This window comes from Amblyomma mixtum, chromosome 1 (genome assembly GCF_055824585.1).
Source record: "Amblyomma mixtum isolate Tamu chromosome 1, ASM5582458v1, whole genome shotgun sequence".
NCBI classification, from domain to species: Eukaryota; Metazoa; Arthropoda; class Arachnida; order Ixodida; family Ixodidae; genus Amblyomma; species Amblyomma mixtum.
Window position 1 is genome coordinate 21,465,366 of NC_143012.1, and position 23,718 is coordinate 21,489,083.

Here is a 23,718-nt window from a genome sequence, read left to right on the forward strand (position 1 = left end):
TGTAATTAAGCTTAATCATAAGACTGGACTGTTGTTTTGTGTTCCAAGAGCTTTTATTTTCAGGAATTTAGGTCTGAAATACTTATCCGACAGGATTTTTTGTTAAAACAAAAGTTTGTCAAACACAATTTCTTTTGAGTATTATCGCGCTACTGCCGTGGCGTGATGGACACACGCAGGATAGTGCCGAAACATGAACTGTTGATCTTATTGATCGAAGCACTATTGACCTTATTAAAAGCACTTTCATTCTAAAGCATTGCACAATATGAGAAGATTACGGGAGAAAGGAAGAAAAAAAATTGACAGGCGACTACGATGGTCGGCAATGCGAGGTTTGACCGCAGCTTTCGGGATCTTCCCGTGGCAGCCACCTTCCAGCTGTCGATTCCTCCGCTTTCCCCGTGGCAGGTGCCTTTCGTTCTGCTACTGCCTGCCACCTGACAGCTGACAGGTTACAGGGAGACCTGTTAGGTGGCGTTTTACGCCGACTGCGCCAACGCGTAGTTGCAGGTGGAGTGTTACGCTGCATGCCACCCTTCGGGGTCTTGCCGTGGCAGCGCACCTTCCAAGTGGCATTTCGCTCTGCTACTCGGACAACCCGCTACGCCGACAACGCCGACGACTACTACAACGCGGAACGCAGGAACGGGCGCCTCAGAGCTGCGCTCTAAAATTACGGGACGATCAGGCATCTCATCCGACAGTTCTGCGAAAGCAGTCGAATATACAATGAGGGTACTTCGCTGCTTTCACTCTACTGAAAGCTTTTACTGCAAGCCGAGGCTGAACATAGCTGAGAACTTTTTGAAGGTTGGCGAAGATTGTTCGAAGGTGGCCGCGCGAGGGTGGGCAGCCACCTTACAAGATTGGTGGGGTGGTGCCTGGCGAGTGGTGGGTGGTCGCGCTTCTAGATGTTGTCCTCCAGTGCACACCCTTTTGTAAAAGGGAGTGCTCTAAAGGACAGCTTACTCCCTTTTTACTCCCTTATGGGCGCATTAGTGTTTAGAGTGTGGCCAAGGGAAGAGGATGGTGGTGGGGAGGTTCTTGTTGGGTGGTACTTCTGGACGCTGGAGGTGGAGGTTGCTGGCTTCGGCCGGAGGTCTCATTTCAACAGACACCAGATTTCAGAGGGAGGTACAGCAGTACTGCTTTCGCAGAAAAACACCCGAGACGACTTGACAGTCTGCGCTCGTCTACCGAGCCGGAGTTCCCGGGTTCGAACCCGACCGCGGCGGTCGCATTTCGATGGAGACGAAACGCAAGAGGCGCCAGTGTGCTGTGCGATGTCAGTGCACGTTGAAGATCCCCCGGTGGTCGAAATTATTCCGGAGACCTCCACTACGGCACCCCTTTCTCGCTTTCTTCTTTCATTCCCACTTTCCTCCATTCCTTTACGGCGCGTTTCATGTGCCCTCCGAGATATGTGAAACAGATACTGTGCCATTTCCTTTCATCAAAAACCAGTTTACCAGTTTACCAATTTATTTGACCGTCTGGCGTTGAAGAACTCCAACTGAGCGATATCAATACGGAGCTCTCAACTGAAAGGTGCCTTATGACCACAATGTTGCTGTGACACATCAAAATCAGTCACTAGATCAATAACAATAATTCATTAACTAATTCGGGAGTTTTCAGTTACGACATAATAGAACTCTGGCACAGTTTACTCCGGCGAAACTTCCTCATATAGCTCCTGTCTTAGAAGTTCCCAGCCATTTTGTTCTCCCCTGTTTTCCCTCGTATCGCCACTCGCCCTTACCCATTTAAACAGCTCTCACTCTGAGAACCTCCTGGGTAAAGTGAATAAACAGGGCTCATTCTTTGGAACATCCGCTCCCTGGCTCAAGTTTCCTTAGGTTAAGAAAAATCCTAAAATCGTCTCTATCCCTAGGCAACACTTAACATCGCCAGCTCTTCAGAAAGTATTCAAAACAGTAGCACTGCCGCTGCGAAACCATCGCGACCAAGCACGCGGTATCAAGAACGAGGACGAGGAACCATGACTTCGCGGCTTCGAGCGATGATCGCACTGACCTGCCTGACCCTGCTATGCTCATTCGCCTTGTCCGCCGCCACGACCACAGCGTCTTCGCACGGAGGCCGACCACCGAACCGCGTCAAGGTCCAAGTCTTCTACGAAACCCATTGCCCCTACAGTCAGAAGTTCATCACCCACCAGCTGTGGCCGACCTACCTGCGACTGAACGGCCTTCTGAGCGTCCGCCTGATACCCTTCGGCATGGCCAAGAGGAAGGAGAAGGTGGGGAAGGAGGGCCGGATGGTCACGGAGATCACCTGCCAGCATGGCCGTCGCGAGTGCATCGGCAACATGATCCAGGCTTGCGCGGTGTCACTCTTCAAAGGCACGTACAAGCTGCTCGCCTTCGTGGTCTGCATGGAGTCCTCAGCGACGCCACACAAAGCGGCCAGGGCTTGCGCATCGCGCGTCGGCGTCGACTGGGCGCCGCTGAGCCGTTGCACGTCATCCAAGACCGGTCCGAGACTCCTCCTCAAGATGGGCCGAAAGACGGCCTCGCATCAGCCGGCGATCCGGCATGTTCCTTACGTCGTGGTCAACGGCAAGCAGAGTCAGGACATCGAGAACAGGGCGCTCACAGACCTCTTTGGACTAGTCTGTTCCATGTTCGCCGAACCAGTGCCCGCTGCCTGTGTTTCGAAGGACGCCACGAAAACAGTGGCTACTACGGGCTTGCTGATGTTAAATGACGTGGCCGCGAATGCGTCGTTAACTAGCGAGAACACTCCTAAGCGGACGTAGAAAAAAAAGGCGGCATGGAAAGTTCTGTTTCTGCCTACAGTGCGTGCAAGGCTCATGTGTCCAGGTAGCTTTGCGTGTATTAAAGACACACAGACAAGTATATCACTAGGCTTTTATCTTTACACTAATATGCTTACCGCCATGCTGCGGTGAACTTGTGAAGAGGGCTGAAAGCTCAGTCGCTTGATTTGCCTGGAGACAAGTACTCCGTCTAACAGCCTAAAAATGCAGTCGGTTGAGAGCCGTAGGTAACAGCGCAGCATTAAAGGACTCTGCTGAAGGATCGTGCCGTATGAAATCCGGAAATCACATCACGTTGATCCATAGCTCTTTCCGATCCATCCCTCTTAATATCTCCACGAAACACAAGGTGAAAAAGTGGTAGAGTAATAACGTAGTTAAAACGAGTAGACGTGCGAGAACGCGTGTTCATTCTTCTCTTCTTCTTTCTGGCATCCCCATTTGCATGCAACTGCGTTTCTCGCTCTATCTTCACACCCTCTCTCCACTCGGTGGCAGCTGGCGCGACTCCTTCCTCCCATTGGCTACAGCTGGCGCGGCGCTCCTCCGAACTCGAGCTTACTCGAGTTACTCCGATGCTTCACACAAGACATAATTCTTTCTCGGGTTTGCTACATATGGAAGAACACATATATGAACAAATAACACATACAAAGCATTCATACGGTTCACAACTTCACAACACTTTTATCGACAGCTCTTCCCAGTTCAGCCCTCTGAATATCTCCTTTAAACACAGGGCGAATATCAGTGGACAAGTTTTGTCTCCCTGACGAGACATCCTTCGTACCCTCGTTGCGTACGAGCAGTGGAAGTCGCATCGACACCGACATTCGCGCATGGAGCGCCAGCAAGCGCCGGGATCCACGGGTCAACGCAGGGAGGGGCCCTCGCCACCAGCCGCGAAGCGGTCCTCGCCGCAGAGGGCCCGCGGAGCCGATGCCAGGGGCGCCATTGCTCGCGGCATGGCTCCCACACGTTCGTGCGGCAGCTTCCTACTGCTGTCGCTGCTGTGGCTAGCGGCGCTGGCCGCGATCGCCAGCGCCCGCATGTTCAAGTCGCGCCGCATCGACTTCTCGCAAATTCCCAAAACGACGCGCATCCAGGTCTACTACGAGTCGCTCTGCCCCTACAGCATCGCCTTCATCACCGAGCAGCTGTGGCCTACGTACGTCCGCGTCGGGTACCTCATGGACGTCCAGCTGATACCTTTCGGAAACGCCTTCAAGGAGCAGCAGCAGCAGCAGCAATCGTGCGTAGACCAAGCGAGTGCCGACAGTCGCTTATACCGCGAGTAACTTATATAATACGTATACTGCATTCGCCAGTGAACACAATGAGCTAGTGGCCACAGCTGATGTGCCAATCTCTGTTTTGGACCTCGTATTGCAATTACGGCTTCGCGAAACTCTCAAAATTGGGGAATACTGTACTTATTCGTAAATTATACAATTCGTCTGTGCACCCCACTTCTTGGCCGATCCCCCTGTGTGGGTATGCGCCATTGTACGAGGCTAACAACAGCAACTGTAAGGCCAGTTATATTGCCTGGGATTGCTCGAGTTTTGTCACCGATGCTGCTTTCACCCTTTCTTGCTTCGACTTCCTGGGACCGACAGATGGAAGCTTAGATCCTGTTGAAATGGCACCGCTGCGACTAGGCCCTCCTAAATAGGTGGTGTCTTGATAGATTTGCTTGTTTCGGTTTTTAGCGCGGCTGCACCGAGCATATTCACCTTGACAAGCGCAGTTCTCACGTCTGACTCAACTCACGTTGAAGCCGTGCTTCAAAATTCGCGCTCTTCTCGCCTACGCAGCGCTGGCGGCGGCTCTAGTCGCGAGGAGCGCTTCGCCCTCGGCCGCCACGGCAAGGATGCCGAGGCCAGGTACAGCTGCCAGCACGGGCCCGAGGAGTGCTTCGGCAACGTGGTGCAGTCGTGCGCGGCGCACATCTTCAACGACACCATTCTGTCGCTGGCCTTCGTCACGTGCATGTCGCTGGCCGAGCGACCGCACGAGGCAGGCAGGGAATGCGCCAGGGGCATCGCTCGCAAGTGGAACGCCATTCAGAGATGCGCTACGGGTGGCAAGGGACGCCTGCTGCAGGTGCACCGCTCTTACGCTTGCATCATTAGCATACAGGTCCAATGTACCCTGGTCTTGAACGTTAGCGCACAGAGAAGCTTTTAATGGGTGAGCGTTAAAAGCCTCATCCGGTAAAAAATGCGTCGTCGGCCATTGGATGAAGGGAAGGGACGCCACCAGAGCGGATAATTTCCCATTGGCTGGTGAGAGGTGGCGTCACCAGATTGGATAGTTCCCATTGGCTGGTTAGAAGTGAACTCACTGAGCAGATAATTTCCATTGGGTACTCGGAAGTGGCGTCACAATAGCAGATAATCCCTATTGGCTGAAGGAAAGTGACGTCACTGCCGGTAAAGGCAACAGCTTTGAATGGTATCACATTACCAACACAAGGCAATTAGATGTCCGTATGAAGTTTTATTACGAAATGTATCCGTAGTGCCTGTATTCTCAAGTACGTTTTGAGTCGGCAACTCCTGCTTTCAGCATGGCTGGCTGAAGGAACAAATAAAAATAAATGGAATGCACTACAGTTCGACATCAACTTGGAAGGCAGTGACCATGTCCTGGTTTGGTAAGGTAATGTCCTTTCTCCGCTTAGCAAGCCTTCCTTGTGCCAATTTGTATTTCGACGTAGAAAGTCGTAGATAGATAAATCTGCTTCTCTGCTGATGAACGGATATTCGGGGAAACTTTTAAAAGCCCACGTATTGCCGAACTCAGCCACGGCCCTTCTCGCCCCTGCACACGCAGGACCAGATGAGCGAGCGCACGTGGAACCTGGACCCGCCACACCACTACGTGCCCTGGATCCTCATCAACGGCGTGCACAACGACGCGCAGCAAGCCATGGCACAGACCGACTTGCTGCAGGTCTTCCCTTCTTTCTACATCCCTGTCTGGTCCACAGACCGATTCACAAGCTCCCTATCGATCACGTCCCTCTTTATGAGGATCATTCCACAAGCGATTGAATTCGAAACTTTCCGCTTAGGACATAAGATGTTGACGCCGTTTACTCGGCAGAGCCCAAGTCTCTATATAGTCCTCGCGTCACAGCTTCTCCGAGCGCAGAGCCATAACCAGTAAATTTCGGCAACGTGATCTGTAACGCGCTACTTGCGGAGTGTGCAAGTGCGCTCTTAACAGAAAGGAGTGAAAAGGAGATAAACTGTCCGCTACATTCTAAACAGAGAAGTGTAAAATGGGAGTAATATGTCCTCTAGTGCACCCCCTTTTATAAAAAGGAGTGCCGTAGAGAACAACTTACTCCAATTTTACTCCCATACAAGCCTATCTGTGTTTAGAGTGATGGGTTGCTGCGCTCACTGCAGGAATTGCGGTGCGACACCCATCACCATCATCATCAGCCTGACTATGCCCACTGCAGGGCAAAGGCCTCTCTCATGTCTCTCCAATTAACTCTGTCCTTTGCCAGCCGCGGCCACAGTATCCCCGCAAAACTTCCGAATCTCATCCGCCCACCTAACTTTCTGCCGCCCCCTTCTACGCTTGCGTTCTCTTCGAATCCACTCCGTTGCCCTTAAAGGACCAACTGTTACATTGCCTTCGCATTACATGTCCTGCCCAAGCCCATTTCTTCCTCTCGATTTCGACTAGGATGTCATTAACCCGCGTTTGTTCCCTCACCCACTCCGCCCGCTTCCGATCTCTTAACGTTACACCTATCATTTCTCTTTCCTTAGCTCGCTATGTTGTCCTTAACTTATGCTGAACCATCTTTGTTAGCCTCCACGTTTCTGCCCCATAGCAATACATAGTGCCCCATAGGCACTATGATCTGCCTCAACCACAATGCCAGCTCTTCGCGTTTCTAAAGGATCACACCGCAACGCTGCACGCAACTTCGGCGCAGGTCGTGTGCGACTCGACGCCTGACGGCCGGAAGCCTCCTCCGTGCTTCGACGACATGGAGCAGCGACGCGCCCTGCAGAAGCTGTCCGCCTCCATCGAGGAGCGGGCCGAAGACGCACCCAACGGGGTCGCCCAGCGCATGAGGCTGCCCGTCGCTGGACACAGCCTCAAGGAGATGTGACGCGGTCCGCCCGGACAAATTCGCCGCAGCATGAACTCCACCCGCGTTGGTCCTGGACTGCTCCTGGTCGCGCCGTTCTAGATGTAGAGGGCGTTCGATAGGAAGTTAAGTGATGGTCCAGTGTGTTTTTCACATTCGACCTTCGGTAGAGACAAAGTTCGATGCAACTTCCGTCGCGAGTGTTGTTAGGCAGAGTATTTCAGCTGCTACTGAAAGGGCACGGACTGTGGTGTTCGTGGGCTCCGAGACCCGAAGGGCTCGCGACAAAGCGTAACGAGCCGTTTTTAGATGTATGAAAGAATATAGGTTATCTACGCGGTTTCATTCGTATAACGGGGCTTGTTTCCTTGCCGTGAACTAAGACGAGCATAGACTAAGGAACGTTGTCTTTTATGCGATCGGCTTTGTTTGCGTTAAAAATTATATCCCGCAGTAAACACTAACTATAACCCAACAAGAAGCTCTTTCATATAACTTGACAAAGGTGTTTTCTAAAAGAACGTTTGGCAGGTCGATACACTGGTGGTTGTGTCAGAATGCACTGTGGGTTGTTTATGAAATACCGGCATTCCTACTTGATCATGCCTCTCTATCAGCTTTGGCATAGGGATCAAGCAAGTAACTGAAAATGTTCCATGAGGCGACCAATTCTTGAAGCATTGTGTAAGGTGTCCCTGTTATGTTCTGAGCGGTTCCATTAAGCTTTGACCTTTTCATGGTCTGGGACATCACAGTTAGACGAAAGGGACAAGATTGCTGATCTTGGTCAAAATTTCTCGGTTACCATGGGCCAGTTTCTCATGAACGCACGAAGCATTAACTGCTCGCATTCAAAAGTGTTATGGTTGTCGCGCAGCTTGGCACATCGTTCGAGCTAACGCTTTTAAATGCACAACGAAGCGGTGAGCCGGCAGCTGACACGATCTTATTGGTCGACGACGCATACTCACTAAGGAATGTTTTATTTATTTATTTATTTATTCAAGTACCTACATATCGCCCTGGTGGGCATTACAGTAGGGGGGACGAGGCAGAAAACTGGAACACTTGTCAGCGCCAAAGTTCTAAAGTGTAAACAGTACAGGCATCAAATACATTGTCCTGATGGGCATTGCAGAATTGAGGAACGATAGAAACCCATTTCAAAGCATCAGAGTGATAACAAATACAAGAAACAAACGCGGGCAATCAATAATTGCTCCAAAGTAATAAATAAACACACGCAACATACACGGGTAATCAATCAGTAGACACAAAGGGGAAAAATGAAGAAAGTTACGCGTAATGACTAAGTGCATCGACAAACTTTGCACGATCAGCAGTTTCAACAATGTCAGGACGCAGCTGGTTCCATTTACTGATAGTGCACGGAAAAAACGACTTCTTATAAACAGATGTGCGGGCAAAAATTTCTTTAATCTTTAGGCTGTGATCTCGCCGCTCAGATACATAACTCGGTGTCTGTAAATATCTACTTTTAGCTAACGGTGTTTCGTTGTACAGAACGTCCCGCAAGAATAAAAGGCGAAATCGTTCACGGCGCAGGGAAAGGTCCTCCCAGTTAATCTGACGTTTTATACCGGAGATGCTGCTGGGAAATTGGTAACAACTAGTTCTTCGGCAGTTGCTCGTATCTCTTTTTTCTCGCGTGATAAAGCATCGCCTTCAGATGAAGATATAAATGCAGTAAGTTTGCGGCAGTAGCTCAAGCAGAACTTCCGGATAGCGAGATAATTTTATTCACAACGCCCATCTTGTCGCTTTAGCCCTGCTCCTGCCCATCCTCTGCCAGTGCTTCACAGATGACGTGCTGGATTAAGAGCGACATTTAGATGCCATTTGAGCTTGACAGCACGCGCCCGGCTAAAGAATATGCGCAGCTTAGGAATGCTGACGAGTCAAGGTTCGGTTCAGTGCGCTGCAAATACTTTCTCCCTTATAAAAATGGTCTATAGAATTTCTGTCGACTTTTTTATAGACTTTGTAGCCTTCCTATAGATATTTCCTTTTTCTATTCCTAGTGCACAGACATCTGTCTTAGACAAAAGTATCCAAAAAGTGTATGGCCATAAATCTATACATATCCTATAGACTGTATATAGGCCTTATTGACAAAAGTCTATGCGCAGTCTATAAACTGTCTAAATTTTTTGTAAGGGTTGGTAAAAAACTAACGTAATGCGCTCCAGAACACTGGCATCGAATTAAATTGATGGAAAATGACGTAATTTGTCGTATCGTGTTTGCCAAACATGTAAGTAATCCAGTAATATGCGTTGTGGGGCTAGTTGGTTCATACTCAGATTTCTTTTATGCGCACAGAAAGACGATACAATAAGACAAGGCGCTTCGTCCTGTCTACCTTGTCTTATTTTGTCGTCTTTCTGTGCGCATAAAAGAAATGTAAGTAATGTGGGCCACCAGACCAGCTATTGTGTTGGCCAGATTGCAGTAGGTGGAGCGGCCGGGCTCTGCGTGAAATAAGGCCTGCAGGGAGGTTGCTGGTGGCCAGAAAGAGCTGTAAAAAATTTCCGAGCGATCGATCAATTAGACTGATGCCTATGACTGATGAGACTGATGAGAAAATGCGATATCATGCTTCTTTCACTCACCACTCCATTCCATTCCGATTCTGTGCCAATTCAGACTATTCAGATTCTATTCAATGCGCCACTGTCTGGTAGCTGTTTCAAACACAGCCACCGTTGGGCCTTGTGAGAACCAGGCTGCTCTTCCCGAGCAGTGCGAGAGGGAACAGCTTCTGTAAGCTCTCCTTTGGCACATATAGTTCTTAGGGAGGCTGTATGTTTTGCATGTAGGCCTGCTGTTGTCTGAATCATTTTCTTCTTATCCACTTTAATTTTTGCTCAGTCATTCATGAGATCATTTTAAAATAACAAGAAGAAGAAGAATGGGGTGGAGCCCATTTGGCAGGTTCTCTCAGATTTATTTATTGTTTCCTCAAGGGTCCACAGGGGACATTACATGAATGGCAGTTTACCAATATCCCTCAAGAGAACAGTATACATCAGCTTTATCTTACCGGTACAGACCTACTGGGTAGAAACATGGAGGCTAAGTTCAACTTAAATTCAGCACAGCGCAGCGAGCTGTGGAAAGAAAAATGATAGGTGTAACGTTAATAGACCGGAAGCGGGCGGAGTGGGTGAGGGAACAAAAGCGAGTTAATTACATTCCAGTCGAAATCAAGAGGGTTTGGTTTTGGTTTACTTTTTTACGTCTCAACGAAACAGGCTATGAGAGACGCCGTAGTGAAGGGCTCCGGAAATTTCCAGAAATCAAGAGGGAGTAGGGCTTGGGAAGGGCATGTATTGCGAAGGCAAGATAACTGCCGGCCCTTAAGGGCAACTGAGTGGATTCCAAGAGAAGGCAAGCGTAGCAGGGGGCGGCAGAAAGTTAGTTGGGTGGACGAGATTCAGAAGTTTTGCGGGGTTATGGTGGCCGCAGCTGGCAAGCGACATGGTTAATTGGAGAGGTATGACAGTGTGCGTTGTCAGGCTGATGATGATGGTTATTTGTCCGGCGTCTCCCTCCTCTTGAGGAGAGGAGGAGGGACAAGGGTTGGAGGAGAGAGGGATGATTAATTGACAAGTGCAAGGTGGATAGACGCAGTTTCCTCTGATTACCACCTTTCAAGTGGAGGCTTCGCACGGACGCGGACGCCACCGACACCATCGGACAGTTCTCGCCTTCATGTCCCTCGTCGTGCTATCGCATTAAAAAAAAAAGGAAATGCAGATATGAGAAGGTAAGAAATACTCGTCTAACACCTTGCCAGTTTTGGAATGAGATTATGCTCGAAACGATTTGCGGCGACACTGGCAAACACAGTGTGTTGCTGCTTAACACAATACACGCTGAGCTTCATGCGCTGTATGACGACAGTGTTAACATGAACACTTCGGCGGATACCGCGGAACCCACGAATGATACAGTAGTCTAAGATAGTAGTTATACTTCGTGGTTCTATAGATTTAACATCACACAGATGTTGATGAATGCATTCGAAACCCTGCCGTTAGGCTATGTTGGAAAAAATTGAGGACACTTTGGTAACTAAAGTGTTAAGAGGCGAAAGCCGAGGGCACTATGCCGTGACGACTTCCGGTGGATGTGACGTCACACCAATCCCGTGGCTATATTGGTACCCAAATTATACACCTTCGGGGATCTTAAGTGTTAATTACGCTTAATTACACATTTTTCCATCTAATTTGACACAAATCCGACGGTTTTCCGACCATTCTGTGACAATTTTCACTATGCCGTTACGACTTCCGGTGGATGTGACCTCACACCATTCCCGTGGCTATATCGACGTCCGCGCTTTTTCGACGGAATTTCGACATGTTTGCCTAGGATTAATTATCTAATTAATCTATAGTCATCAAACTTGGCTCTAGGTTCATTTTTTTCTTCCTCTATTTGAAGCAACCATTATTTTTCTTCTAGCTTTTTTAGTTCCCGAGTTAAACGCATGTGAAACGCTTTGCTAACGGACGACAGTGTGAGCCATTAAAGGCTTTTGCCTTAAAAAGTTCTTTAGTGAACAGCGGAGAATTCTGCTAGAACGCACCGCTCCGCTACTCCGCATAGGGGAAGTGTCTAGCGAGTGAAAACAATAGCAGCGGCTGGGCCAGAACATGAACACATAGCCATTGTGAAACAGTCTGTGCGTTAGTGTAGATTCTGGGGACTGCCAATAAGGTCAGTGTCCTGAAGATCTGGCAATGAAAAGGTCAAAGCTTGACGTTGCTGCGAACGACACGGCAAGGGACCTCTTTTTCTTGCTCGCCCTTCCTCTTTTCATTCTAAGTTCTTGATATGACATTCTTTTTCATTCATTTTTTCAATAATTCCTAACAGTTTCTGAATCATTATTTCTTTTCGTTTCAATGAGAAACCTGACCGTATCGTCTAAGGTTTTAATTTCACTGTGTTGCCTTCCCCTTCACATGGGTGCTTCCATATTTTAAAGTACACGACGACAACAATCCGAGACACACGTCATTGTCAGAGGCACTTGGATACAAGCGACTCCATTATTACTTGGCTTCTTCCATTGGCAAGGCTTACCAGTAAAATAGTGTCACCGACAAAACGTTCTTCAGAAAGAAGGTCTTGAGGAGTTGCCATTGTCAGTTGGGAGAACAGTTTGAATCAGCTTGAATCAGACTCGTTCTCTGTTCACTTAACTATAGCCTTCACTAAGCCTTTGTGTTTTCCCCGTAGTGCATCAAGAATTTCATGATGGCTGGGAAGAGATGGGGCCATCTAGCGTTTTTTTCTGTAGCTAAATTAAAGCCATCTAGGAACATGCCATATCTATCTTTAATGAAAACGTTGCCGCTACTACAAAAAAAAAAAGCAGTGACTATTTCTCGCTCGTGGTGCTGCGTAATTAAATAGTTTAGCAGCTTGTAATGGTACATAGTTTAGTTTCAGAGCAATGACTTCCATTTTACACCCCAACACTGAACGCGAAAGGAGCGGTGTGCTTCAATCCACGTGCCTTTTGAACGGCATGACCTAAGGGTCCGCCAGGAATGAGCTCACGAACGAATTCACCGTGTCCAACATGGTTAATCACGGCACCTATTGTCTCGTTGTTGAAAATGGCGCGTACCCACTCTGTGGGATTGGCCAAGGAACAAGCGCTGCCATTCCCAAAGTATGCGCAACTTCACTGCACTGTGAGACGTCGGTTTGGCCTCGTAAGAAGACATGGCGGGTTGTTGATGACACTTTCTTTCTTCCCTTCTTTCTTTCCCTCAAGGCGCGGTTGAGGTGTCCACCGAGAAGTGAGACAGTCACTGCTCCATTTCCTTCCCTCAGAAGCCACCAACTATTAAGACATGACACACATACTGGAGGGGCGATTGGCAAGGGTTTGTTGAGGAATGCCAAAGGAAATGATTGCAATGATGTCAAGGGAAAGGCGGAATTTATGATGATCATGATGCGTCGTTATGGCGGAAGTGCACCTGTAGCCGCAGAGCGCCATACCTCACAGTGTTTTCATATACTCAAGGTGAGGCCAAAGATACATTTCCCAAGCATATAACCCTAAAGAGGCGGAGCACCAGGCCAGGGCAAGCTTGTACCTATTTTGTATCACCGGTGGGTACGCAGCCGCACTGGGAATCGAACCCCGCACCTCCTGCATGCAGGACGGATGCTCAATCCCCTAGGCTAACGCTGCGGTTGGGAAAGGCGGAATTAAGCATATCTCAACGAAAGCGAAATGAAAGAGAAAAAAAAATTGAAATATAGTATTTTCTGGAGACTATAAAAAAACGAGAACACTCACAAAACACACACATACGCACACCCAGAGGCTTCTGCTGTTACTTGAACGAAAAGAAAAATATTTCAGGAAGAGTGTCAGGATTTATATCTAGCGCTACTAAAATGAAAATGTCCCACTAAAGGGTAGTTGCGTTAAAACTTATAAATCATTATAAGAAGTACGTCAGATTATATCATCATCATCATCAGCAGCCTGACTACGCCCACTGCAGGGCAAAGGCCTCTCCCATGTTTCTCCAATTAACCCTGTCCTTCGCCAGCCGCGGCCACCATATTCCCGCAAATTATATACGAACGCTCAAATATGGGTCTCAAAATTCCCAATACCACCACGGATGGAATCATAACAAGGGACCTTTAGAAGTTCTCCAAGTTGTTTAGAGTGAAAAAAGACACTACCGACTGCTACGCCAGCCCGCCTTCTGCAATCTTCTTCGGTCCTGACAGGATTACGCTACCAAAATTCACGCTGTCGTGATAGGCCCCGGGGGTACGCCTTACGCAGACGGCTTCTTTCGCTTGCACCTTATGTGCCCCGTCGATTACCCCATGCACCCGCCCATAGTCCTACTGCTGACCATAGACGCGAGGCGAGTGAGGCTAAACCCAAACATCTACACCAACAGCGCCATGTGCATGCCTCAGCATTCTCGGAACTTTGAGCGGACCGCGCTGGAGTCCGGCCCACTCGTCGGGTAGTCTGCTGATTTCCATCGTAGTCGCTGTAGACCGAAGACCCTTACCCCAACCAGACTCACAGAGTGGACGATGTCTCCGCCAGCCTGTACAAGGCCATCATGCTGCACGAGACCATCAGGTTGACGGTGTGGGACGGCCTGGAAGACTGTCTCCAGGACAACTCAAACTTCCGACCGGGTTTCAGGGACGTCGTCCTGAAGAAATTCGCTGAACTCTACCACACGCACGAAGACGGGGTGAAGGCCCACTTAGACTTGTCCGGGACCAAAATGGGCGATCCATTCACGAAGCGAATTGGGACGTATGAAGTGTAAACCCTGCTCTCACGGCTTCAGGACCTTTCTAAAGAAGCGAGTCGGCCAAAAGAACGAAAATTTCGCTTCGAAATTCAGGTCTTGGTTCTCCAAGCCGAAGTATACTTCGTAACCTTGGGGCTTGGAGCCAAGTGGAAGGCGCGCTTATTAATCAGCTGTGCTCTCAGATCAACCGTGCTGCAGGAATGAGGAGTAGAGTGAACGTTTCGACAGCGACACACGTTTTCCTCCAGAATAAATGGTTCCGTAATTATGCTTTAGATATTTGCTGAACACCTTTGTTCTACTGACAGCTACCTCTGAATCGTAATACATTCGGTCACTGTGTCGGTTTCTCTTACTGCTGGGAAATAATGTGCGATCAATAGCCGGAACATATGTTTCCAACCGTTTGCGACAAGCTGCGTTGAACCATCGCAGGTCAGGCGTCCCAACTGAGCTAAGAAAACTGCTTTTAGGATAGACGTCTCCGTGTTTCACCTAAGCGCCGGTGTGGCACCGAAGAGTTATTTTTGATTTGCTTGTTTTTCAATCATCATCGCTTTGCGTGATTAAAATGCATAATTAAATGGCCTCCGAATTTCCTGAAATTCGGAAGCCGTGGGTTTTGATCACACCGGCGACATATGGTTTTTTCTTCTCCTTTCCCTTAACAAATAATAATAATTACCGTATTCATACCCCATTGATGAACAGAAAAAAAATATCCCCAATACTCCTTGTCTTCCGTTATGTATGTCATAAAAAGTCCATCTCTTCACTTCCCTTATCTGCTCTTTTAGTTCGTGACATTCTTCAGACCAAACGAGCATGATAATGCAGCCTGTGATTGGATGTAGCGGCGTAAACGCGGCAGACATCCCACACCCCTTCCCAGAGGCACTAGGAACTCCCATCATAGCATTTAGTACTACATTGGCTGTCACTGAAATTCACACGATGGATTTTTACTATTATTTTTTTCATTCCTCCATGGCAACTATTCAGGCCACGAGGTCAACGTTGCATTTTCCTGTTTTGACGCCGACCGCGCCCTGAGCCAGATGAGGCCCTGATACGTCTATCATTACTTTTTGACGATGATGATGATCACTACAAACACGATCATCATCACAGCACCTGTGAGCGGGAAGAAGAAAACGCCACCGCCGTTCGCCGGGGTGGTTTGGGAACCGGTGGCCCGGGCTCCCGGGCCCAGCTGCTGCAGGCGTCTTGCCAGCAGTTCCATCACGCGCTCTCTGTTCCGGGAGGGCGACGGGGAAGCGGCCCCGCCCCAGCGCCGGGCCTCGGGCGACCAAAATTCTCACCGCGACTCGTCGGGCATACGCGCCAAGCCCCAAGCACAGCCGTCCAAACAGCATCATTGGCAGCGTGGCTGAGGCTCTCGGGAACGTCGCGGCGAGCTCGGCACCGCCGTTCTACGCTGATCGCCGACTGGAGCAGCAAGCAGCATCCATGTTGGTTGGAAGGACGGCTGCCAGTTAGATTGCAACAGCGAACAGGCCAACATGAGTGAGTATACATGTTCTGTCAGCGCCAAGCGAAGTGCGAATGAGGCAGTTGAAACAACAGCACCGAAAACGAGCACATTTTAAGGTGAAAGCCTTTAATGGCTCATGCTGTCGTCCATTAGCAGAGGGTGTCACACTTTTGGCAGCGTGTTAACTCGGGGAAAAAAAAAGATAGAAGAAAACGAATGGTTGATTCAGATAGAGGAGGAAAAAATGAACCTAGAAGCCACGTTTAATGACTGTATAGTAGTTAGTTAACTATAGTAAAAAATATCAAAATTGGTTCGAAATAACGCAGGCCTCGATATAGCCACGGAAACAGTGAGATGTCACATCCACCCGAAGTCGTCACGGCACAGTGACAATTGTCACAGAATGGTGGGAAAAACGCCGGATTTGTGTCAAATTAAATGGGAAAATCTGTAATTAAGCGTAATTAACACTTAATATTCCCGAAAGATGTATAATTTGGGTATCGATATAGCCACGGAAACCTTGTGACGTCACATCCACCGGAAGTCGTCACGGCATAGTGTCCTCGGCTTTCGCCTCTCAACACTTTAGTTGCGAAAGTGGCCTCGCAATTTTTTGTTGAGGGAGGAGGAATATTAGCGGGTTGACTAACTTCGGTGCCGCAAAGGCTGCTGCGTGAATGTGTTAACGGTTCCCGCCTGCGTTCTGTGATGACAACGGCCTGGGCGGCCGAGTGAAGCTGGCCGAGGCTCAGTGGCGCTAGGAGGGTTTTATTCAGAGGACAAGGATATAGATATATGACAAGATCACGTGACATAAAACATCCATTAAGCAAGTACATATGCGTATACAGGCTAGTAAGAAGACAATCCAATGAAACAAACCGAAATCAAGCTTCCGACAAAATACGTTACTTCTCCACAAGGTAATATTTTTGTGCTTAGTGTCCGCATTTTATTAATGTTATTCGTGCTTCATTTGACGTTGATAGAAGTGTGTTTACCGCAATACCATGCTGCAAGAATCGATGAACGTGCTTCCGAACGATGACAAAAGTGCACTTGATTCTAAGAACAACTTGCGTGTATACACAATAATAGTGGACAAGTACTGTGATGATGATGACAGCGCCTAACTCTAACAGCGCCTTACTTATAGCGCCACCTAGTGTCGCTGCTAGAAATCGTACTTCATAGTGTTGCAACACTCTGTGCATGCCGATGACATGGGAATTAGTTTTAGGTCTTGCAACCTGGCGATGTGTGAGCGCTAAATCCAGCTAGCTGTGAAGAACCTATCGAGATATGGCACAGCGATGTCTTTAAATTTAATACTGAAAACAAATCTCCTCCTGTCTGGCTTCTTGGATAATGTTAGACCACAAATTCTCCCCAGCCAACAGTACTTATCGCGGGGTCGGAAAGACGGGTGAAGGGCCGTGCGGTACCGATCAAAAAACAGCAAAGGTAAGCTGAGTACAATAGGCAAATATTCGCAAAGAAGCACGTGACTGACCCCTGTCTGCACGCTGTTTCTCATTACAATTGGTCGATTGCTGTTATACAATACAACTGCCCTAGTACACTGCCGCGAATCTTATGCTGTTTGTTCGTTCGCCCTCAAAGCCACCGGTACGCGGCTTTCTCATTTTGTTTATGACGCGACGTGCGACCAGCCTTATCTCGATTGATAATGGCCGCGAGCAACTGGTTCCGCATGTTTACAGATTTTTGTACTTGCTTTTGGTTTCTTATCTCGAAGGTTCTTCGCCAGCTTTAAATTGGAGCGCGGCCAAGAACTGCACGCATTCTGTTCGACGACCGCCGAGCACGCTTGTTGCTCCGCCCCCGTCGAGTCATTCAGTTCTTTGTGTGCGGAGTCAGCCCCGTAAAAAGTTTCGTTTACCAGCATTGAATTTCGCTGTCTTCTTGACTGCCGCGCTGCCGTCGCCACGACGTGAAAATACGATTACTGTGCGGAACAAGCTGTGGAAACTAATAGAGAGCAGTGTGGTTAGGGAATGAACGCGAGTTAGTGATGTCATAGTTATATTCTCGCTGAAATCAAGAAGTAATGGACATAGAAAGGGCGTGTAATGTGAAAGCATAAACAATGGCCCCTAACATAACAAAGCAGATTCCAAGAAGAGTCGGGGCGGGGGGGGGGGATGTGATTAGAAAGCTTGTAGAGATGAGGAGGGGGTCGCAGCTAACACACGAAAAGGTTGATTGGAGAGATATGGGAGAGGCCTTTGTCTTGCAGTGGGCGTAGTTAAACTAATGATGATGATGATTACGAAGATGATGATAGGGACTATTAACTGAAGCACAAACCCGCACCATTCTGTCAAAGGCTACAACAACAACACCACAAATAATGCCATTAGCATCTGGAAGCTCATTTGGCGCGGGCCAAAGGTTATATCCAGCCGTGGCTATACTCAGTGCTAGGGACAGGCGTGACCGTGTCACGTGGTCCTGCACCTTGCAGGCGGCAGGTGGACGCAGGTGGTGTTCGTGGTGTCCGCCATCCTGGGCGCGTACTTCTACAACCGGCAGCGCGGCAGCTTCTACACCTTCGAGCCGCCGCTGGACGAGAGGATACCGTGCGCCGCCGTGCCTTCCAGTAAGGGATGACGTATAGGCATGTGGCTGCGGAATGACGCTGTTGGGCTGTGAGGGCATGGAGGGGAAAAAAAAACTGAGGAGGGAGCGTGACGTCATGCGGCCAGCTTTCGCAAGCCGAATGTTTATGAAGCCGTTTTCTCCCTCAGTTTTTCGCTCTCCCATTCAGTCTTTTATGTGTTGGTTCTGGTATGTTTTAGTGCTCGCGCATGCGCGGCTTGTGGCGCGGGGCGTCTACAGCAAGGAGGTTGATCTACAGTCAGTTTGCCGCGCTAATCCGCGCATGCGCGCGACCAGCGGGGCTAGATTTTACCGCACGCTATCACGTGGCGTGATCACGGGGGGACAATCTCTCTTTTTTTTACTACCTATATCTTTGCTTGTTAAGACTAGGCTTCAAGGCTGTAGCCGGACGCTCCGTCCTCAGTTTTTTTCCTCCATGTGTGATGGCGGTAGTCGTGGAATTAGGGAAGAGTCGGGCAAAACGCTACATGGGAAAAAAATGGAACATTTTCTTACTTAGTGCCTCCTTGATTTTAATACGATATCATTAAATGTCTCATCGGTCTAAAACTCATCCATTGGCAAAAGGTCTAAAATACACCCATTGTCAAGAGGAAAGTGACGCCACCAGACTGGAGGTGACGTCATTTCCGGTGAAGGCACCAACAGCCTCAATGCTATCACAATGACTGCACATACAGTACTAGGGTGCTCCTGTGAAAAATTACTTGGATATTTATCTGGCGTGAACCGCCTCGTATCCATTGCAAATCAGCTTAAGGCTGACAAGAATTTTTTTTTTCATACAGAGGAAAGAAAAAAAAATTCTTATTGAGGCTTGGTGAACGGCAAAGTGGTCGAAAAGGCACCAAATTGTGCAGGCGATATTTTTCGGTGTTGAGCAGCTCAACCGACCTAGTGTCCTGAATTAACGTAACTGTTTAGTAATCAGTGAGAAAACTGTAGTGCTCAGACAAAACTCCCATGGGAGCACCGACGTTTCGGTGCAGGCTAGGCACCGTGCTTGCTTGCTTGGTTTCGCTTTTGCTTCCACTGAGTTAACCCCGAAGAAGGTGCATAGCTGGCACCGAAACGTCGGCGCTCTCATATGAATTTGGTCGCATTATCACAGTTCTTTCTCTAATTCGCCTCCCGACCAGGAAGATTCCTGCCGAAATGCTCAGCATCCAACATTCAGTTATTACAATTTCTTATCAGCCTTATCTTATGCAAAGTTTAGAATTTTCGTGCCTCGCGTTGTTAAGAAGAAATTATATTTAGGGAAGTTATTAAGAGAAATTACTTTAGCAGCAGTGTAAGTACCTGTACAAGGGGCGCAGAACGCGATATTGTGGTGTTCTGCAGGGCTAAAGTGAAGGAAATATTTTATTGCTCGCTACAAAGTTCTGTTTGATAGCTCTTTGAGATAGTCTGAACGTATACAATAGAAAAAACAAACAAACAATTAATGATTGCCGTCTAGCGTGCAGAATGCAGAGAGTGGTAAAAAATGCCCAGGCTTAGCTTGGTTAAGCCAAGAATACGTTGCATATTGCGCGGTCTTTTTGCGCGAGGTATTGCTTGACGGCACTCGATTTTCTCAGCAGCTTTTCCTCCGTGACGTATGGATGGATGGATGGATGGATGGATAGGAGCGGCCCCTTTGAAACGGGGCGGTGGCAACCGCCACCATGCTCAGCCGTCTTTTTTTCCTGGTTTTCTGTTTCTTTTTTTTCTTTTTTTTACGTGGTTTGGTGACGTCACATCACCACGTGACGTGACGTCACCAAACCACGTGACCACGTCACGTCACGTGGTTTGGTGGCTGCCCGGCCGCGCCCAAGGGCTGAACTGAGTGATTGCAATATGCTACGCATTAAAGGGAGCAAGCTGTCCTCTTGCCTGCTGCCTTTTTACTCTCATATACCGGTTCTCGTGTTCACAGTGCATCATCAAGCGTTTTGGTGTCCCTGAAGGCGCCCACCTAAGAACAGTAAAGAGAACGATAAAACATGAACGGCAGGAACTCCAGAAAAAGCATTTCGAACCTGCGTCTACTTGTACAGTACATTCTGACAGCGCAGCAAGCTGTCTGGCTTGATTTATACAATTACATTCAAAACCCCGTGTTCACGCGCTCTGCGAATCGAACCAAATCGCATGTCCATTCGACAGGGCTGAGCGAAAGGGCAACAGCCGTGACACTGAAACAGAAAAAGGTTGGGACGAAAGCAGAAAGTTGGAAATAATCGTGTCGCCAGGGTACTCGCTAAACTTGGGTGTAGAACTACCCCCTCTAGCTATCAAACAAAGGCTTTTGTCCAGAATATTAAACCTGCATTTACAATTGCCGTTCTCATTATGTCTGTGTCGCTCGCTTGTTTCTTTTTTTCTTGCAATATTTTGTTGTTGTTAGATTATTACGTTCGATTGTGACTTAAATCCCTTGATGGCCTCTTTTTGCCCTGCTTTCTTTCTTTTAAGCATGAAATGCTTTTAGCTCCCGTTGTCGGCAGTGTGGTGACGTCCCGCCAATACCGAGAGCCAACATCCGGGCACTGAATTCCACTCATCCGGACACTGAAACGAGAACATCCGGGCACCGTACAGGATTTAACGAGACTCTCTAAGCCCTCCTACAGGACAGGCATACAAGCGCCGGTAGCTTCGCGCCGAACGGGTGGTGGCGTTCATCCCTTCCTGTATGGTGTGGTTCGGGTGTCCACCGCGATGACAGAGAATTACTGCTCCATTTCCTGTCCTCAAAAAACGTTCAAAGGGCAAGGCATCGCGCCGAACGGTTGGTGGCGTTCCTACCTTCCTGTAAGGTGCGCCTGCGTAATTTCCTTTCCTCAAAAAGCGTCGCGTTCAAAGGGCAAGGCATCGCGCCGAACGGCGGGTGGTGGCGTTCCGTGGACTGCCTGGCAGCGCTACAACACACTGTCGCGTTCCACTCCTAAAGGCGAAGCTTAAGCGTCATTAATTAGCAGTTTATTAGTATTTAGTCATTAATCAGTCATTACACACTAATCAGTAATTTGTCCTTACTTCGTGGTGACATCTCAAGTGTCACATAGGCAAAGTGGTGCGGAAAACGCTTTCGCCTATACGCACTTTAGACAGCTCCGAACGCACTGCATATACATTCTTGTCAGGCCTGCGTCTCGTCGTGCCCGCGTACGCTTCGCGTTATGCCCGTAAACATTTCATGCTTACTCTCCTCTCGGTTACGGGAGAGGCAGAGATTTTTCTCTCTCTCTTGCTTTCGCAATAAAAATGTTCACAATTAAGAGTTTATTTGAACCCAGGAGCATAAAAGGGACAGCCGTCCCTCTACAAAACAGAAAAAATTATGGCTGAGGCTTAGCTAACGTTAAGCCTAGTCAGATGCGAAGCATATTGGTGGCTAGGCTTGGTAATACATGGCTTTCCTTGGTTGCATACTTGGTCATTTTAATACAACCACTAGAAGCCTTCGTCGTGGGGGAAGCCAACGGCATGGCTACAGCGGAACGCCGACTAACCCCGAGACGCGCGTTGGGTGAGCGCCTGGATTGCCACGGAAGCCGCGTCTGCCTGCCCGGTGGAGCGAGCGCTTCACCTACACCGAGTGTGAACGCGCGTTCGAAATGCGCGGGAATGCCGCTCGAGGACATTCCGGCGTCTGTGCGATGGCATCGTCACGACGACGTCACGGTGTCACGTGGCGTGACGGCTAGGGGTCCCACGGCTACAGTGTACTACCACGGCGACGACGCGAGGTGGAGGCCGCCTCTGTCATCCGATGTCACGTGGTGTGACGTCACGGTGTGACGTCACGGTGTCACGTTGTGTGACGTCACGGTGTCAGGTGGTGTGACGTCACGGTGTCAGGTGGTGTGACGTCACGGTGTCACGTGGTGTGACGTCTAGGGGTCCCACGCCGGCGACGTGAGTGGTATAGCTCTAGCAATATGCTTCGCATAAAAACACATTACGGCGATAGATGTCGCCCGATGCGCACACATACATACAATCACAAGCAACGTGTGTCCAAAACAGTCTCCAAAGTACAAGCAGAAACTCAGAAACAGAGAACCGGTATTGTAGCCTGTTGCGTCATCCCCTGCTGTCGTGATGCCATATCAGAAAGCCCGCGTTGATGGACTGCTTATAAGCGTCGCGTAATGCCCTGCAGGTCCTCTGTGTACTTCCGACAGCAGATATGTCCAACTAATTGCATTTTCTTTGTCATAGCGTATAGAGCTCTTAAATTGAAAATGATAAAAACACGAGAGATTGCTGTCAGCAAAGTTCAAGCAAAAAAATTTGGCGGGGGCGTAGCCTTGGTTTTTTGGATTGGAAAACGTTTATTGTCAGCACTGAGCCCTAGTGGGTATTATACTAGGTGGCTTCGAGCCCATGGCTCTTGGCGACCTTGTGAGCCCACTCAGTGGCCCGGACTTGCGTCAACGGGTCTGAGCTGGCCAGTATAGCCTCCCACCGCTCTAGAGAAGGGACTGGTAGTAGGTCCGCCGGTGGCGGCGCCTTTTTGCAGCTCCATAAAATGTGGTCATATCCGGCTATCTCGCCGCATTGTTTGCAAGTAGCGTTGTATTGTGTTGGATACATGTGTGCTAGTCTCGACGGGCTAAAGAAGGCTCGCGTCTGGAGCCGACGCCACGTTACCTCCTGGCTTTTGTCGAGCTTTTTGTCTGGTGGCGGATAGATCCTCCTTTCCAGTTTAAACTGATTGGTGTATTCGTGAAATGATATGAATGCATCTCTCGTGAAATTTGGGGACTCGACCCGGCTCACTGCTCGGCTGACATAACCTCGAGCTATACTGTGAGCCAACTCGTTTCCCCTGTTCCCCGAGTGTGCCGGCACCCATATTAGTTCCACCTCTCTTTGGTCCCAGTCTTTATGTCTTAATATTCGTTCTGCCTCCTGGGAGATCATACCCCGCGCAAAATTGTTGATAGCCACCTTGGAGTCGCTAATTATGGTGACTGCTTTGGTGCTGGCCATTGCCATGGCGATAGCCGCCTCCTCCGCTGTCCCTGAGTTTTTTGTTTTGACCGAACCGGCCGTTAATGTTTCACCCGAGTCGTTCACGGCCACGACCACAAAGGAGTCGCCTGGTAGTTTGCGAAAGCGAGCTCAGCGCCTCTAACGGAAGGAACGCGGCGCGCCGCGTATAAAGAAGGAACGCAGAGCTCTGTCTTTCTAGAAGGTATTGCCAGGTATTGCTACAGGTCACGCGTGGCTACCGGCCGCCGCTGCGCGACGACTCGACTTGGTTGCCCATCTCTAACCCTGGTATGACGTCATGCTA

General features: G+C 49.0%; 4 protein-coding genes across 4 annotated transcripts in view; all 4 read left to right on the forward strand.

The window, feature by feature from the left end:
* Positions 1–1,947: 1,947 nt before the first annotated feature.
* LOC149365689 (gamma-interferon-inducible lysosomal thiol reductase-like) lies at positions 1,948–2,785 on the forward strand. Its single transcript, XM_089541902.1, has one exon. It carries the CDS (start codon positions 2,006–2,008, stop codon positions 2,783–2,785), a length of 780 nt encoding a protein of 259 aa, XP_089398028.1. The 5' UTR covers positions 1,948–2,005.
* A 917-nt stretch (positions 2,786–3,702) lies between these two features.
* Positions 3,703–7,015, forward strand: LOC149365690 (gamma-interferon-inducible lysosomal thiol reductase-like). Its single transcript, XM_089541915.1, has 4 exons — positions 3,703–4,058; positions 4,624–4,912; positions 5,645–5,764; positions 6,768–7,015. Exons 1-4 carry the CDS (start codon positions 3,772–3,774, stop codon positions 6,945–6,947), a joined length of 876 nt encoding a protein of 291 aa, XP_089398041.1. The 5' UTR covers positions 3,703–3,771; the 3' UTR covers positions 6,948–7,015.
* Positions 7,016–13,826: 6,811 nt separating this feature from the next.
* On the forward strand, positions 13,827–14,290 carry LOC149365691 (ubiquitin-conjugating enzyme E2 Z-like). The gene is made up of 2 exons (XM_089569069.1): positions 13,827–13,972; positions 14,059–14,290. Exons 1-2 carry the CDS (start codon positions 13,827–13,829, stop codon positions 14,288–14,290), a joined length of 378 nt encoding a protein of 125 aa, XP_089425195.1.
* A 1,065-nt stretch (positions 14,291–15,355) lies between these two features.
* The window catches only part of LOC149365692 (putative maltase-glucoamylase 2), a 54,330-nt gene continuing 45,967 nt past the window's right edge, over positions 15,356–23,718 (forward strand). Inside the window, exons 1-2 of the mRNA XM_089541929.1 lie at positions 15,356–15,802; positions 18,265–18,399. Of these exons, the coding sequence (XP_089398055.1) occupies positions 15,799–15,802; positions 18,265–18,399 (139 nt within the window). The 5' untranslated portion in view covers positions 15,356–15,798. The remainder of the gene's footprint in view (positions 15,803–18,264; positions 18,400–23,718) is intronic.

Bases quoted from the DNA above. Each gene is read 5' to 3' on its own strand.
- LOC149365689 (XM_089541902.1), top strand. From the start codon at position 2,006: ATGACTTCGCGGCTTCGAGCGATGATCGCACTGACCTGCCTGACCCTG.
- LOC149365690 (XM_089541915.1), top strand. From the start codon at position 3,772: ATGGCTCCCACACGTTCGTGCGGCAGCTTCCTACTGCTGTCGCTGCTG. The intron at 4,059-4,623 runs GTGCGTAGACCA...TCGCCTACGCAG, and splicing joins CAGCAGCAGCAGCAGCAATC to CGCTGGCGGCGGCTCTAGTC. The intron at 4,913-5,644 runs GTGCACCGCTCT...CTGCACACGCAG, and splicing joins GCAAGGGACGCCTGCTGCAG to GACCAGATGAGCGAGCGCAC.
- LOC149365691 (XM_089569069.1), top strand. From the start codon at position 13,827: ATGCACCCGCCCATAGTCCTACTGCTGACCATAGACGCGAGGCGAGTG. The intron at 13,973-14,058 runs GTAGTCTGCTGA...TGTCTCCGCCAG, and splicing joins GAGTCCGGCCCACTCGTCGG to CCTGTACAAGGCCATCATGC.